The sequence below is a fragment of the Raphanus sativus genome, chromosome 9 (assembly GCF_000801105.2).
Source record: "Raphanus sativus cultivar WK10039 chromosome 9, ASM80110v3, whole genome shotgun sequence".
Classification (NCBI taxonomy): domain Eukaryota; kingdom Viridiplantae; phylum Streptophyta; class Magnoliopsida; order Brassicales; family Brassicaceae; genus Raphanus; species Raphanus sativus.
Window position 1 is genome coordinate 34,423,367 of NC_079519.1, and position 14,530 is coordinate 34,437,896.

The window sequence follows — 14,530 nt, forward strand, 5'->3', positions numbered from 1 at the left end:
AAAATGTCAAATCATAAATTAAGAACCTCGGCTAAAAGATCGGGGTTAATCATGGCCTTACTTTGGAGTATTGTCTCTACTAAGCGCTTCAATGAGCCATTTATAATATCTAATTGAAATGTTATAAACGTAAGATTTTGAAAAATAATTTGGTAATACTACAAATACTAACTCTTATGTTCGTCTTCAACTTAATGATGCACTAATGTTACCGTCAATAGTTTTGTGTTAAGTTTTAGTTAATCCAATTGTGATCTATTTCATGCATGAGGTCAGTTACATAAATGTAATGTAACAAATACTAGATCATGATCCGCGCTTCAGAAGCGTGGAATGTTTTATGATTCAAAATTTTGTTAACAATGTTACAAATATTTAATATGTAAAAATTTTGTCTATTTAAAAAACTACGTTTGAAACAATATTTTTAAATCCAATTTAGATCGTCGAGTTAGTAAATCCGGTAATCCGATATATAATCATGTTTAAATTGGTTAAAAGGTAATGGGTTAATAAGTTTGATTTGAATCCACTTTGAATTAATATATCATATAGTACGATTATTATATAAAATTAATTGGTTAAGGAGTAATGTATTGCATGGTGATCATCGCATGGATTTATTGGATGGTGATTATGAAATCTCAAATTTAACATTACTGCATGTTGGTTATGAAATTAATTGGGAAATAAAATATTTTTTTGAATAGAAAAAAAATGGACCAACTGATAAAATGAATGTATATAAGGTATTAGGTTAGCATAGAATAAGGAAATAATTTACTAACATTAATTGTTAGTTAATAGGATCAGAAAATATATCATATCTAATAGTAGGTCCAATTTAAAAATCTAACTAGAAAAAGTTACAATGTTTCTGTTTTAATAAGATAGATTTTTAGGGTAGAATAAAGTCAATTTTTGGTAATACTACCAAAGATAAGAGAAAATATAGCTATATTTATCAAATAATAGCGGTACAGTGTATAGGAATAAAAAAGAAGTTATAATAGTCCGTTTGTTGAGAAAGTAAGACCCTGACTGGTTTAACCGCAGCGGTTGCGTTTGCGGTTGCGGGAGTTTACGGGTGCGGATGGTTGCGGTTTCAAGCGTTTTCTATAGATTTGTACGACTGGTACAGCGGTTAGTAATTGTTGTGTTTGCGGGACTTTTATGACTGGTAAACTACCAAACGCAACATCTGTTAAATAATAAATTAACAATATTTACATTTTATATAATTATAAAAATATGAAAAATATAATAAATATAAAATTTATATTTATAAAATCATATTATTAAATTTTAAAAATTTATAGAAAATATTTTGGTTTGAAATTTTTATAATATAAATTAAAATATAATATGTATACATTTTACAATTTCTATTATTTCAATTTAAAAAATTTATTGGATGTTTTTAGTATTATTTTTATTGATTTTGATTTTAAAGAAAAAAAATTATCCTCCCGCAATTGTCCGCAACCGCAAACGCTAGCTGGAACCAGCTTTTGATTTTAAGAGGTTCGGAGCGGTTTGAAGCGATTTGTAGCGTTTTCTATGATTGTTTCGAAACGCCAACAACCGGTAGAAACCGCAAAAGCTGCGTTTGCGGGTGGTAGCGGGAAAACCAGTCATGCCCTAAATTGAATGTATAAGTTTTTTTCTTTTGGAATTTTGAGTATATTTATATTTTAAATGATTTTTCCAATGACATCTGGGCATTTCAAACAATTAGACGGTTAAACTTTGATATTATTATATATGTTTCGTATTAAGTGTCATTTTAACATTTTTATTTTGTTATAAAAAAGTATATCTTAGAATTCTAATACAATTTTCAGTTTTAATATTAATTACAAATACATTGATTTTATAAATAATTTTATTTATCTCAAATACTATTGGTTGAACATATGTAACTAATAAAAATTTAATTGTGTTTCAATCATTTTCTTAATTTTTATGAAAATTGATATTTTTTTATAAAACGGAAAGAATATTAATTTATTGTAATGAATAAATATATAATCATATTTTACATATATGCATGTTCCTTTCATGCTTTCCATCTAATATCTCACCAAAATTAGTAGAAGAATTTTTGGTAAAAAAAAGGAAAAAAAGGATCGAGTTACCGGCTCTGAAATTATACAAAGTTCATTTGTTAATAATCTTTACACAAATTTTTTGAGTCTCGCTGGTTTTATTATATTACCAACCAATTACACATTATATTTAAATTAATGGCTAAACAAATTTATAGTGTATTTTTGCATATTCTCCTTTACAAAAACGATTATTTCGGTGATTAGAAGATATAGTAAATTTTACTTTTTGAAAACAATATCAAAAACTGAATATCACATTTTACGTGGTTATCAATCAATCAATCAAATATTATACACTATTAAAATAATCTTTTAATCATACAACAAAATATATTGTGTATCATACAGTCCTTTGGTTTTGAAACCAAAGCCCTATACCGTAAAAACTAAACTTTCACGTATTCAAGCCTAAACACAAAAGACATAATATACTAGTAAATCATAGTATAAATAAATTGTTATAATTGTTAATGTATGTTTTAAAATCATAGTGTAAAATTGGAAATCAACTAAATTAGATCAAATCGCATAAACCCTAAGCAATACCAAACAACACGAATAGAATATACATCAAATTTTATAATATGAATAGTATTAAAATTGTGGTAATTAAGAATAGTTTAATTAAGCTAATTTCGCAAAAGCATGTCAACATCTAATCTTGTGTGGAATTGAATCATACTTGATTCATCAATACATGTCATCTTAGATATGTCAAATTTAGTTAATCAAAATATAAAATTTTCACCTAATCTTGTTCTCAAATAATAAAATGATAAGTTTTTGTTTGAATTTTTGGTTAAGAATTTTATATTAGAAGACAAAATTCACTACGCTGGTATTTGTAGTATATAGTTCGATCATTTTGTTGTTGGATAGATCTGATTTTTTCAGAGAAATTAATATTTTTGACATACTATTGAAAGATTAAAGATGTAATATATCTCAATGATTGATCATAAAAACATGCATAATTAGATACGCGCCCAAAAATATCTTACCTTGACATATTATGAACTCCTCATATGCTCCCTAGCTTACGTATATAAATCAACCCCGAAAACCATACAATAATCCAAAAACGTATTACACAAATATTGATGTAGACTGTAGTGGTTGATGATCTCATAAGCCAAGACGTAGCTCCAAATCGATTTCATCTCCTTCAACGACCACGTTTTCTCTCCTTGTAACCATCGAGCCGATTCGTAAGCTCAAGTTCGTGGTCGTCCTCAAGGCGACGGATTCAACTTGCTCGTAGCCTCCACGATCAGACGATGCCACGTGGAAACATCTTCGAGCACTGGAGAGTGCTAAGTCAGCGTCGTTTTGCTGCTTGGCCGCCTTGTTGAGACGGTCACGTCGATGGATGTTCATGTGACCACCCAAAGCTTGTGCATTCGTGAAACCTCTTTTGCAGAAAGTGCACTCGTACATTCGTCTCGTCACGGTGGATACCGACGATGAAGTAAGATGATGAAGAACGGCTCCGGTTTCTGATGATGTGGACGACGATGATCTATCACACTCCATATTTTGCATATATTGCTTCAATCGATCGAGAGATATTTCTGAAGAAATGTTGAAACCCTAAAGCTAGGATCTTGAGGCAAGTTTAAAGATGAAAGAGCAGTCAAATGTGTTGGGTGCATATAAGATGGTTTTATATATAGAGAGATAATTTTACTTTTGGTGTTGTGTTGTATTTTTATGTTTGGTAGACATGATTTGGCTTTTCCTATCATGGTATATTTATGTATACTATCCAAAAATGTATATATCAATGTATCGATTTGTTTTCATAATTATCACCGTATATGCTGGCATTTGTTTTTGCTCTCATGTATTATTAGCAAATTTATATAACGTATCCTATGATAGATTATTATCTTGCCAATAATAGCAAGTCTATTCCAAGAAGCAAAGAAATTTGATAGCATTAGCAATGTGATTATCTAATATTTCATCACAATTTTTTTTAAAAATATTGCTACGAAGCTAGCTAGGAGTTTACCGCTCGAACCTTCTCTGGAAAGATCGATGAAATATGCAGCCAAAACAAACCGAAATAATCTCGAGTGAGGGACTGAGGGTTTGTAGCCAGTTAAAAGGTAACACATTAGATTAGAACACCTGGACCACATCCCAAAATCAGTTTGCCTATTACAATAGAAGTGAAGGTATTCCTTGAAAATTTGAATCCAAGGGAAAACTGAGTTTATGAATTGTTTCAAACCAATAAACTATTAGGGACAAATGTCCCACATCGGGTATTAGAAGAAATCCTTAGTAATATATAAGATAGATGAGTCACTCCTCTTATCACCAATTGGTTTTAAGTATGAAGTCTATCTATCTTAACATGGTATCAGAGCCCGATCCAAACAATCCAGTCTGATCCACATCGATCTGGCCCAAAATTGGTCCATCAATCATTTCCCCAACATTCCAAAATTGACGCTCAAATAGCCATCATCTCGAGTGAACATATTAGGGACAAAGGTCCCACATCGGGTATTGTAATGGATCCTTAGTAATATATAAAATATATGAGTCATTCTTCTTATCACCAATTGATTTTAAATTTGAAACCCATTTATCTTAACATAAACAACCACTGCAAACAACCACTGCAACACTTCCAGGTGAATTACACTCTATCAGTGTTTAATGAATTATGGCACTACATATGATCTCTAGTAAATCACTAATATTATTTTGTTACTTGCGATTTAGAAATTTCCTTAAACTTGTTTTCTTCTTGTTAGCAAACCAATATTTACTTATTTACCAAAAAACAATATATACTTTCGTCTCTACTAGGTTTGTTTACAATACTTGTATACAAAAATTTACGAACATGAAATCATGGAAAGACACATAACGAAAGATTTGATTTGAAATCACATAAAAACTAAATAAGTCAATCCTCAGATTAGTCCAAATAGCTGGAATCCAAATAATTTTCAACTAAACTCTTCAATTATTCCACATAGTTACGAAAAGATGACAATTAAAAGGCAAGGGAGTGGTTTGAAATCAGTCGTTGTTTTTTATTTATAAACATTCCTTTTGTGTTTGTCTTGTAATAGTCCAACGTTTTATAGCAATTTGATCGGTACAAGACGTGTTCCAAAAAAAAAAAGATCGGTACAAGACCAAATATGAATTTAAGACTGACTGCTTTTTTATTACAAAAAAAAACACTACGATTGATTTACAAAAAGGAAAAGCTGTATGGAGATGAAAGGTATGTGAGGCAGAAGGAGTCAGAAGATCATCTAATTTGTGATTTTGTCGAAGAATATTTTCAAAGGAACAAAATGTTATGGAAGATATATTTTTAAAGGAAATCCCACGATTACTGGTATAAGATGGTGTCAAAATGATCCGCTGAAGCAAAAACACATGAGATAAATATGGTTTTTAGTTTGAGTGAAAGAATGCGAGATATCAAATTAAATTTTATATTGGAAAATTAGACAAAGAATGTCTAGTATATTTGGTAGAACTATTCAGAAGATTATGAAACATGTGATGTTATGGAAGAATATTTTCAAAAAAACGATACGTCACGGAAGATATATTATCAAAGGAAACCCTACAATTAATGGTACAAGGTGGTGCCAAGATGATCCGTTGACGCGAAAACACATGATGAGTGTGGTTTTTAATGTGAGATGTCAAACTAAGTCTCACATTGAAAAATTAGACAAAAAGTATTCGATATATAAAGAGAAGTTGAATTTTAATTAGTACGACACTTTTTAGGAATAAAAACCGAAAATAAATTCATACGAAATTTGCATTTAACGCCTAAAATGGACAAATATTATATTAATCGAATAATAAAAAGTTGGATGTGGACTAATTAAATCCCAACATTTTTTATTTTGTTAATTCATTTTAAGACTTGATAACTATGTTTAAAGAGTTTTTAGTCGTTTGTAAGACTTGTTTTATTCAATCCTTGGCAATAAAATTTGCATTTGCCTTTTACATATTTTTTGGGGGGATAAAGACATTGTGATTAATATGCCGTATTTGTTAAGTAAAAGACGGGTGGGGGACCGTTGTCCTCGAAACTCAATATTGTTAAAACAAAAAATAAAAACTGATTCCAAATTAAGTAGATATAAAATCCCCCAAAAAAATTCCAAAGAGTTTCGCATAAATTAACAAATACTGTATTACTTTAAATTAACAATTATATATCAAAAGTTGATATACATATGTTGAAGTCTATTACTACGTAAGTACGTATTATGCTTACACTAAGATCCATTTAACTTTATATTTCATGTAATGATAAGTATATCGGATACAAAACTAAAATTGAACTAACTCAAAATGTATTAGGTGTTTCTGCTTAAAGATGCAAAAAAAGTAATACTAAATTCAATAATTCTAAACCATGAGTATATAAGTTCGTTAACGGCACTTGTAGTAAAAATAATTTTACAATTTGTAGTAAATTGGAGGGTCGGCCGAGCGAGCCAACCCTATGGGGGTTTCCATAAATAATGTCGGCCATATGTCTTGATTGTGCCATACAGCACTCACCCTTTTAAATCTCAGGCTGAGCGTGGCATAAATAGCCATCCGACCCTTTTTAATTTTGAACGTCCAGGCCCATCTTATTTATGTACAAGCACTTCTTTGCCTCTTCTCTCTCGTATTCACGATGTGGGACAAATAACATAACCAACGATATTCTTGTTTTCTCAGACATTTATAAGGTCACAAATTTACTTTAAAAAAAACGTTCGAAATGGAAAATGTCCTCCTACTTTTATCACATTATTAAGTTATTAACAAAGTAAATGGTTGACAAAAAAATAAATAAAGTAAATGTGTTCATTATATCGGTACACAACTTCTACAGGATTTCTACTTTCATGGAACCAACCGAGTTATGTTTGCCAACTGATCTCGAGATCTTTGAGTGGATAGGACATGGAAGAAACAACAAAGAAAAAGTAGTTACATACATTCTTGTCAATGTAAATGTTTGAAGAGAACTGGATTCACGATGAGACCCCCCTGCAATCGAAAATATAGAAATATGATAATGAAGAGTTAGAATCGAAGCATAGGGTTTCAACATCATCTCAGCTTCTCTTCTCCACTCAATAGGAATATCTCTAACCATTCAAATCTACCAAGAGACTAAATCCCATGCTAGCTGATATCTTGCATATTTACATTGTTTTAGCCATTCATTCTTGTACATTTTAATCATATATATGAGGATTTAGTCATCTTTAGGTTACATTTTGTATACATGAGTCTTTATTAGGTGTTGGAGTGTGCTATGGAGTTTTTGGAAGTGTTTGGAGGCATTTGTGGTGTAAAAGGTTGAAAGATGAACATGGATGGAGACCTTAAAGATATCTTTTGAAGCCCATCTTCTGGGAGAATATTGGAAATTGAGATAGCTTTCTAATGGAAGTGGTCTCAAGTCATTTGGAGCTGTATTGGAGGAGTTATGATCAATCTACTGGAGGCATATCAATACTCGAACACAGTACGCCTGGAGCGGGGTGACGGAGCGGGGTTACGACCCCGCTGTGTATCCAGAGCGGGGTGACGGAGCGGGGTTAAGACCCCGCTCGGGTTTACACAGAAATGGAGGAAAAACGGCTGGAGCGGGGTTGTGACCCGGGTACGGAGACCCCGCTGCGTGTTATCACTTGGTCGTTTTTATGATTTTTAGGGGTTTTTTAGACTTTTCTATTGGTACCATTAGGTTTCTAAAGACCATATAAATACTCTTGTAATCCCAAATTGGGGAAATGAACTCTTTTTCTCTCAAAAACACATTTGTAAACCTTGAAGAAAGCTTGGATCTTTGATCCTTTTTCATCTTATTTTCTTTGTGTTTGTTGGATTATCTTGTTCACTAGCATGTTTAACCTTGAATCATCTTTGGTTTTTGGGTTAATCATGTCTATTAGTGAGTAGATCTATCTAGGATTCATGGGTTAAGGTGATTAAGGGTGATTAGTGAAGATCTAGGGTGTTTAGTGTTAAATCTACTTCTTTCCTTGCTTGTTGAGGGTTCTCAATGCTATTTTGGTCTTGATCATACTAAAATAGATCCTTAGACATTTCCTGCCCGAAAGGTGTATGATGAAATGTCTGAACCAACTCTTCAATGCTTTTAATGCACTTTGCCAAAGAGATTTGTTGTTAAAGGTGTTAAGATTGCTAGTAGACTTGTTCTCCATGATTGCTTTAGTAACATTCAACCAAAGGGATTTGATGCTTGAGTTACTTTAGCAAATGAACATTCATCTAGGGATAGAGCTTGTTTAGTATTGTGTCTAGGCATAAGGAAAGTGCTTGATTGATAGCTTGTCACCTTTAGATTGGATCTACATCACCCAAGATCAAATGCCTAGCCCCATGAGTCCACTTGCTTCATATTGAGAAAGAAAGTTCACTCTTTTATTGCATTTCTAGTCTAGTTTTAGTTCACTTCACTTCACTCAATTGGTTGCACTTAGATTAAGCATAGACTTGCATTCCCTTTGCATTAGAATCACTTAGGATTGGTTCGACAATCTTTTATACTACATCATTTGATAGGGACCCTTGAAAAGTCCTAGCATCAAATTGGCGCCGTTGCCAAGTTCTATTGTGATTTTGACATTGGGATTTAGTCACTTGCTTGAGACTAAGTCATTTTTATTTTATTGCGATATTGGCTCTGCTTTTTTTTTTTTTCATTTCAGGTGTATGAACTTGAGAAGTAGAAGGACTACAAACCTCACTCCTCTAGTACCAGACATCCGGGCTTTGGAAAGAGAGAATACAAGAAGAAGGAGAGAAGAGGAGCAACAGGCTCATTTCAACAGATTGGGTTTTGGTATGGCTCACCATCAGAACCAGAATCAAGATGGAGAGATCCCTTTGGGAGCTGCCCAAGAGGGAAATGGTCAAGGAGCTGCCAACCTTCGACCACAACACCCACAGCGCCAAGCTCGCGCCATTGGAACCTATGATCGCCCTCACATTCATGGTCATAGGTTGGGAATCAGAGCACCACCTGTGGAGAACAACAACTTCGAGATCAAGTCAGGGCTACTCAACACCATTGAGCACAACAAGTTTCATGGCCTGGCAGCTGAAGATCCTATTGATCACTTGTACAAGTTTGATCAGTATTGTAGTTTGTCCAAGACAAATGGTGTCTCTGAAGATGCATTCAAGCTGAAGCTGTTTCCCTTCTCTTTGGGAGACAAGGCACATCAGTGGGAGAGGTCTGTCCCAAGTGACACTATCACCACTTGGGAGGGATGTAAGGAAGCCTTCTTGGAGAAATTCTTCTCTACCTCAAGGACAGCTAAGATAAGGAATGAGATCTCTGGTTTCCAGCAGAAGAATCTAGAGAGCTTTAATGAGGCATGGGAGAGATTCAAGGACTACCAAGCTCAGTGTCCTCATCATGGTTTCAGCAAAGAGAGTTTGCTTAGCACTTTCTACAGAGGAGTTCTCCCATCTTGCAGAAACATGCTTGATACTGCTAGTAATGGTTTCTTCTTGGGCAGAACTGAGCAGGATGCAGAGGAGCTGGTGGAGAACATGGCAAAGAGTGATTCAGTCTACAATGAGGAGTATGATAGAGCCAACAGAGGGGATGACCAGCAGACAAGGAGAGATATCAAGTCTCTGCAAGACAAGTTGGACTTGGTTCTTTCAAACCAATCCAAGAAGGAACATGTTAGCTTTGTTGGTGATCCTAGTCAAGAGGTTCCTCCTAAGGTGAATGAAGTGGATGGGTTAGAAGGTCAAGAGGAGTTATGCTTCATCAACAACAATGGTACTTGGTACAAGAAGGAGCCCAACTTTCAGTATAACAACTACCAGCAAATACCTTATTCCAACAACCAACCAGGTGGTTACCAACCTAGGAACAACCAGCAAGGAAGCCATCAACCTCAGCAGAACCCTCCTCCTGGTTTCTCCAACAAAGGAAACCAGTCTACTCAAGCCCAAGGAAGTTCTTCTCAACATCAGGCTCAAGACACAAGTGTGGAATCAATGTTCAAGCAACTACTTGAAGCTCAGTCAAGAAGTGAGAAGCAAATTGGTTATGAGTTGAAGAACATCCACTCAAAGATTGATGGGAGCTACAATGAGCTCAACAACAAGTTCAAAGCTTTGGAGAATCAGTTTGCCTCTATGAGTTCCAACTCCAATCGACAACAAGGAACTCTACCAGGAAAACCAGAAAAGAATCCCAAGGAGTTTTGCAATGTTATCATCTCTACTACTTCTTCAAAGATTGAGCTGAGTGATTATGAGAAAGAGGTAGATGAGATTGAGAAGATAGTGTTTGGAACTGAGCTTGGAAAAGTTGAGAAACTAGTTGTAGCAACAGCTGAAGCACAGATGGTGGATAAAGCTATGAAAATGGTTCAGGTACAAGCTGAAAGGAAGGTTGAAGCAAAGAATCTGCAGAGAGCTGAGCCTAGAGCTGAGAAACCGGTTGAGAGGAGAGCTGAGCACAAGCTGAAAGAGGTCAAGCTGGAAGAAGCTCCTGAGGTTGAGCTACCACCGTATGAGGTCCCACTCCCATTTCCACAAAGGATCCTCACCAAAGCTCAGAAAAAGGTTATCTCCAAGTTCAGGAAAGATCTTAGTGAAGTTGGGGTCAGGCTCCCAGAGATCTCTGGTATGCGTGAAGCTCATGTCCAAATGATGCTCATCAAGGACATTCTAGACCACCAAACAGAAGTGGCCGAGCTTTTGGACATCTCCATTTTGAAGATTGATCCACCAGTCCCTCCAAAGTCTCTCCCTAAGCTAGAGTCTCAAGGGAAGTTCACATTGTCTTGCTCCCTTGGTAAGATCACTATGAATGATGCTTTGGTTGATTCTGGTGCAAGTGTGAATGTGATCTCATTGGAAATGGTGAAAAGTCTTGGTATTGAGAGCATGGAGCCAGACACATCTTCTCTTATGTTTGGGGATTCATCTTCTACAACCCCCATTGGCCTCATCAAGGATTTTCCTTTGAAGATTGGAGCATGCACAATTCCTATAGACCTCACTGTTCTGAAGATGACAACTGAGAAGAGAGTTCCTTTGATCCTTGGCACTCTATTTCTCACAACAGTTGGAGCATGTATTGATTTCCCAAACAAGAAGGTCACACTCCTCAATGTGAACAAGACTGTCTCTTACCCAATCCAATCTCCAATAGATGTTGGGTATTGTGGAACAATCACTTGTGAAGAACCATCCATTGAGAAGACCCAAGCTAAAGTGGTTGTTCCTGAGAAAGAAGATCTTGTTGGAGAGTCCTCTAAAAAGTTGTGTGTTGAGCACTTGGAAAGTGCTAAAAGGGAGGAGGTGAGTAGAGCCACAAAAGCTGCTCATGACATGAGGAAGATAGTGAAAGAACCTCATCCTCCACCTCTTGATAAGACTCCTCACACTCTCACTCTCCACCCAATGAAGCTCAAGGATGGAGCCATTGAGTACAAGATCAAGTGCAAAGGCAGGTCCAAGCCATTCTCAAGTGCAAGGGCCATCATCACTCCTCAGCTTCAAAACGACCCCATCAAGCTCCAAGAGCTCCTCTCTCAGGTCCTCACCATCACTCTTGAAGGTGGGAAGGATCCTCCTTCTCACTAGTATGAGAGAAAAGGTAGTCAAGCTAGTGACTCAAAACAAGCTCACTTGGGAGGAATTCCCATGGTTATCCTTGTATATAAATTTGCTATTTCATTTCTTTATGTTTTCAATAAGTGTGGCAGAAGTTTCAGGCCAGCTCAAAGCTCAAGCTCTAGACACCCATTACCACACTTCACTCTCCACTTGAGGTATCACTCCAACCCTTCTTTGTACATGCCATTGCTTTTATCATATTTTCGGTATCTTCTTCTCTCTTATTCATACAGAGACTGTGTGATTTAAGTGTGGGGGAGGTACCAAGTATTTGATCATGTTTGCTTTGTTGATTGTGCGTCTCATGCATTGCATTGTACATTCATATATCCATAGAAAAACCATAAAAATTAAAATTTTGAAAAGTGCATAAAGAATCATGTAGTTGCATCACTTGCATTCTTAGGATTGAGTCTAGATCATATATGTTGCATTCACTTGCATAAGGAGCAGCTGTTGATAATGCCATGTAAAGAACACTTGTTTGCACTGAATTTGACACCCTGGTTAAACATATCAAATAGCTTAGGCATCTCTTTAAAGCCTTGCACGCTTCGAGCTTTGAAAACTCTTCTTGAAGCATGTGCTTGCTTGATATTGGCATTGTTCTTGAAACCAGCTCCAACCTGAATCTTGAGTTAAATGAACTTAATCTCTCTTGCATATGGGCATTTGCATACTTGATCATGGATCTCATACACATTTGGGTTATCTTTTCCATTGTACCACTCTTTGTTAACCCAAATGGCACTCCCTTACCCTAAAACCCTTACCATTCTTTGAAGCCTACATTGATTTGTATGAGTGAGGTCTCATTTGATAGTTTGTCATGTGCAAAATCTTGAGAGTATTGGGAGCGACATGGATTTGTTCTCATCTCTTGCTAGCATAGGGTCATCATTTGAGCTAGCTTCTAGGATGGTGAGTGGGTGTATGTTTCTTAAAAGATTAATGTCTTGGGTTTGGGGTGTGAGAAAGATGAGCAATAAAGTGTTATGAGAAAGAAAAGCCCTAAGGACCTAGAATAGAAAGAAAAGAAAGCTCTAGTTTGTATTGTTTGAGACCTTCCCCCTAAATATATAAAAAAAAAGAAAAAAAAAAGAAAAAATAAAGAAAAGAAGAAAAAAAAGAAAAAAAAAGGATTCAAAAAGATAGTGGGGAAGAGAAAATAAAAAGAGTTAGAGCTTAGAAAAATGAATAAGAAGTCCTTAGTGGTTAAGTCATAAGAAAAGAGAGTTGTTCATTGGGTGAGTGATGTGAGTGTTTGTTATTTTGGGGTATGAGATGAATGAAAGGGGTGTAGAATTTGTAATCACTTAGGAATGGGTAGAATGATGAGGATGGATCCATGTATGCATGAATTGCTCCTAGTCTTAGATAAATTTTGCATAATGATCAAACTCCTTGATTCTTGAGTGATTGCCGCCTGAAAATGATGCATTGAACCCTCTTTTTCATCCATATTAGACCATTTGATCACCTAGCCAAATGATTGAGATCATGTGCCCATTTGTGAGAATTCACCTTGTGTGTGTGTGTGTGAATCAATGTGAGGGCTGGTTAAGAGGAATTGTTGGTTGATGAGTATTGCATCTTGTGTAGAGGCATAAGAGTATTGATAGGCCTAGAGAAGCTAGAGTATAATAAGAGAGTGTGCTCATGATATTTGCTATGTTTCTTTAGGATGTCAAGTTGAGTGCTATGAGTGTTTCTTTTGGTTATAAGCTCCCATCTTTATATCTAACCTCCTTGAGTTTTTGAAAAGTTTACTTGAGGACAAGTAAAGGACTAGTGTGGGGGAGTTGATATCTTGCATATTTACATTGTTTTAGCCATTCATTCTTGTACATTTTAATCATATATATGAGGATTTAGTCATCTTTAGGTTACATTTTGTATACATGAGTCTTTATTAGGTGTTGGAGTGTGCTATGGAGTTTTTGGAAGTGTTTGGAGGCATTTGTGGTGTAAAAGGTTGAAAGATGAACATGGATGGAGACCTTAAAGATATCTTTTGAAGCCCATCTTCTGGGAGAATATTGGAAATTGAGATAGCTTTCTAATGGAAGTGGTCTCAAGTCATTTGGAGCTGTATTGGAGGAGTTATGATCAATCTACTGGAGGCATATCAATACTCGAACACAGTACGCCTGGAGCGGGGTGACGGAGCGGGGTTACGACCCCGCTGTGTATCCAGAGCGGGGTGACGGAGCGGGGTTAAGACCCCGCTCGGGTTTACACAGAAATGGAGGAAAAACGGCTGGAGCGGGGTTGTGACCCGGGTACGGAGACCCCGCTGCGTGTTATCACTTGGTCGTTTTTATGATTTTTAAGGGGTTTTTTAGACTTTTCTATTGGTACCATTAGGTTTCTAAAGACCATATAAATACTCTTGTAATCCCAAATTGGGGAAATGAACTCTTTTTCTCTCAAAAACACATTTGTAAACCTTGAAGAAAGCTTGGATCTTTGATCCTTTTTCATCTTATTTTCTTTGTGTTTGTTGGATTATCTTGTTCACTAGCATGTTTAACCTTGAATCATCTTTGGTTTTTGGGTTAATCATGTCTATTAGTGAGTAGATCTATCTAGGATTCATGGGTTAAGGTGATTAAGGGTGATTAGTGAAGATCTAGGGTGTTTAGTGTTAAATCTACTTCTTTCCTTGCTTGTTGAGGGTTCTCAATGCTATTTTGGTCTTGATCATACTAAAATAGATCCTTAGACATTTCCTGCCCGAA

General features: G+C 35.5%; 1 protein-coding gene and 2 non-coding genes across 3 annotated transcripts; all 3 read right to left on the reverse strand.

Annotated features, from left to right (window-relative positions):
* Positions 1 to 3,034: 3,034 nt before the first annotated feature.
* On the reverse strand, positions 3,035 to 3,887 carry LOC108826192 (transcriptional regulator TAC1-like). The gene has a single exon (XM_018599576.2). It carries the CDS (start codon positions 3,651 to 3,653, stop codon positions 3,237 to 3,239), a length of 417 nt encoding a protein of 138 aa, XP_018455078.1. The 5' UTR covers positions 3,654 to 3,887; the 3' UTR covers positions 3,035 to 3,236.
* A 2,700-nt stretch (positions 3,888 to 6,587) lies between these two features.
* LOC130500545 (U11 spliceosomal RNA) lies at positions 6,588 to 6,725 on the reverse strand. Its single transcript, XR_008939166.1, has one exon. It is a non-coding gene; the product is annotated as a U11 spliceosomal RNA (small nuclear RNA).
* Positions 6,726 to 9,461: 2,736 nt separating this feature from the next.
* LOC130500440 (small nucleolar RNA R71) lies at positions 9,462 to 9,568 on the reverse strand. Its single transcript, XR_008939065.1, has one exon. It is a non-coding gene; the product is annotated as a small nucleolar RNA R71 (small nucleolar RNA).
* Between the last annotated feature and the right edge of the window lie 4,962 nt (positions 9,569 to 14,530).

Bases quoted from the DNA above. Each gene is read 5' to 3' on its own strand.
- LOC108826192 (XM_018599576.2), bottom strand. From the start codon at position 3,653: ATGCAAAATATGGAGTGTGATAGATCATCGTCGTCCACATCATCAGAA.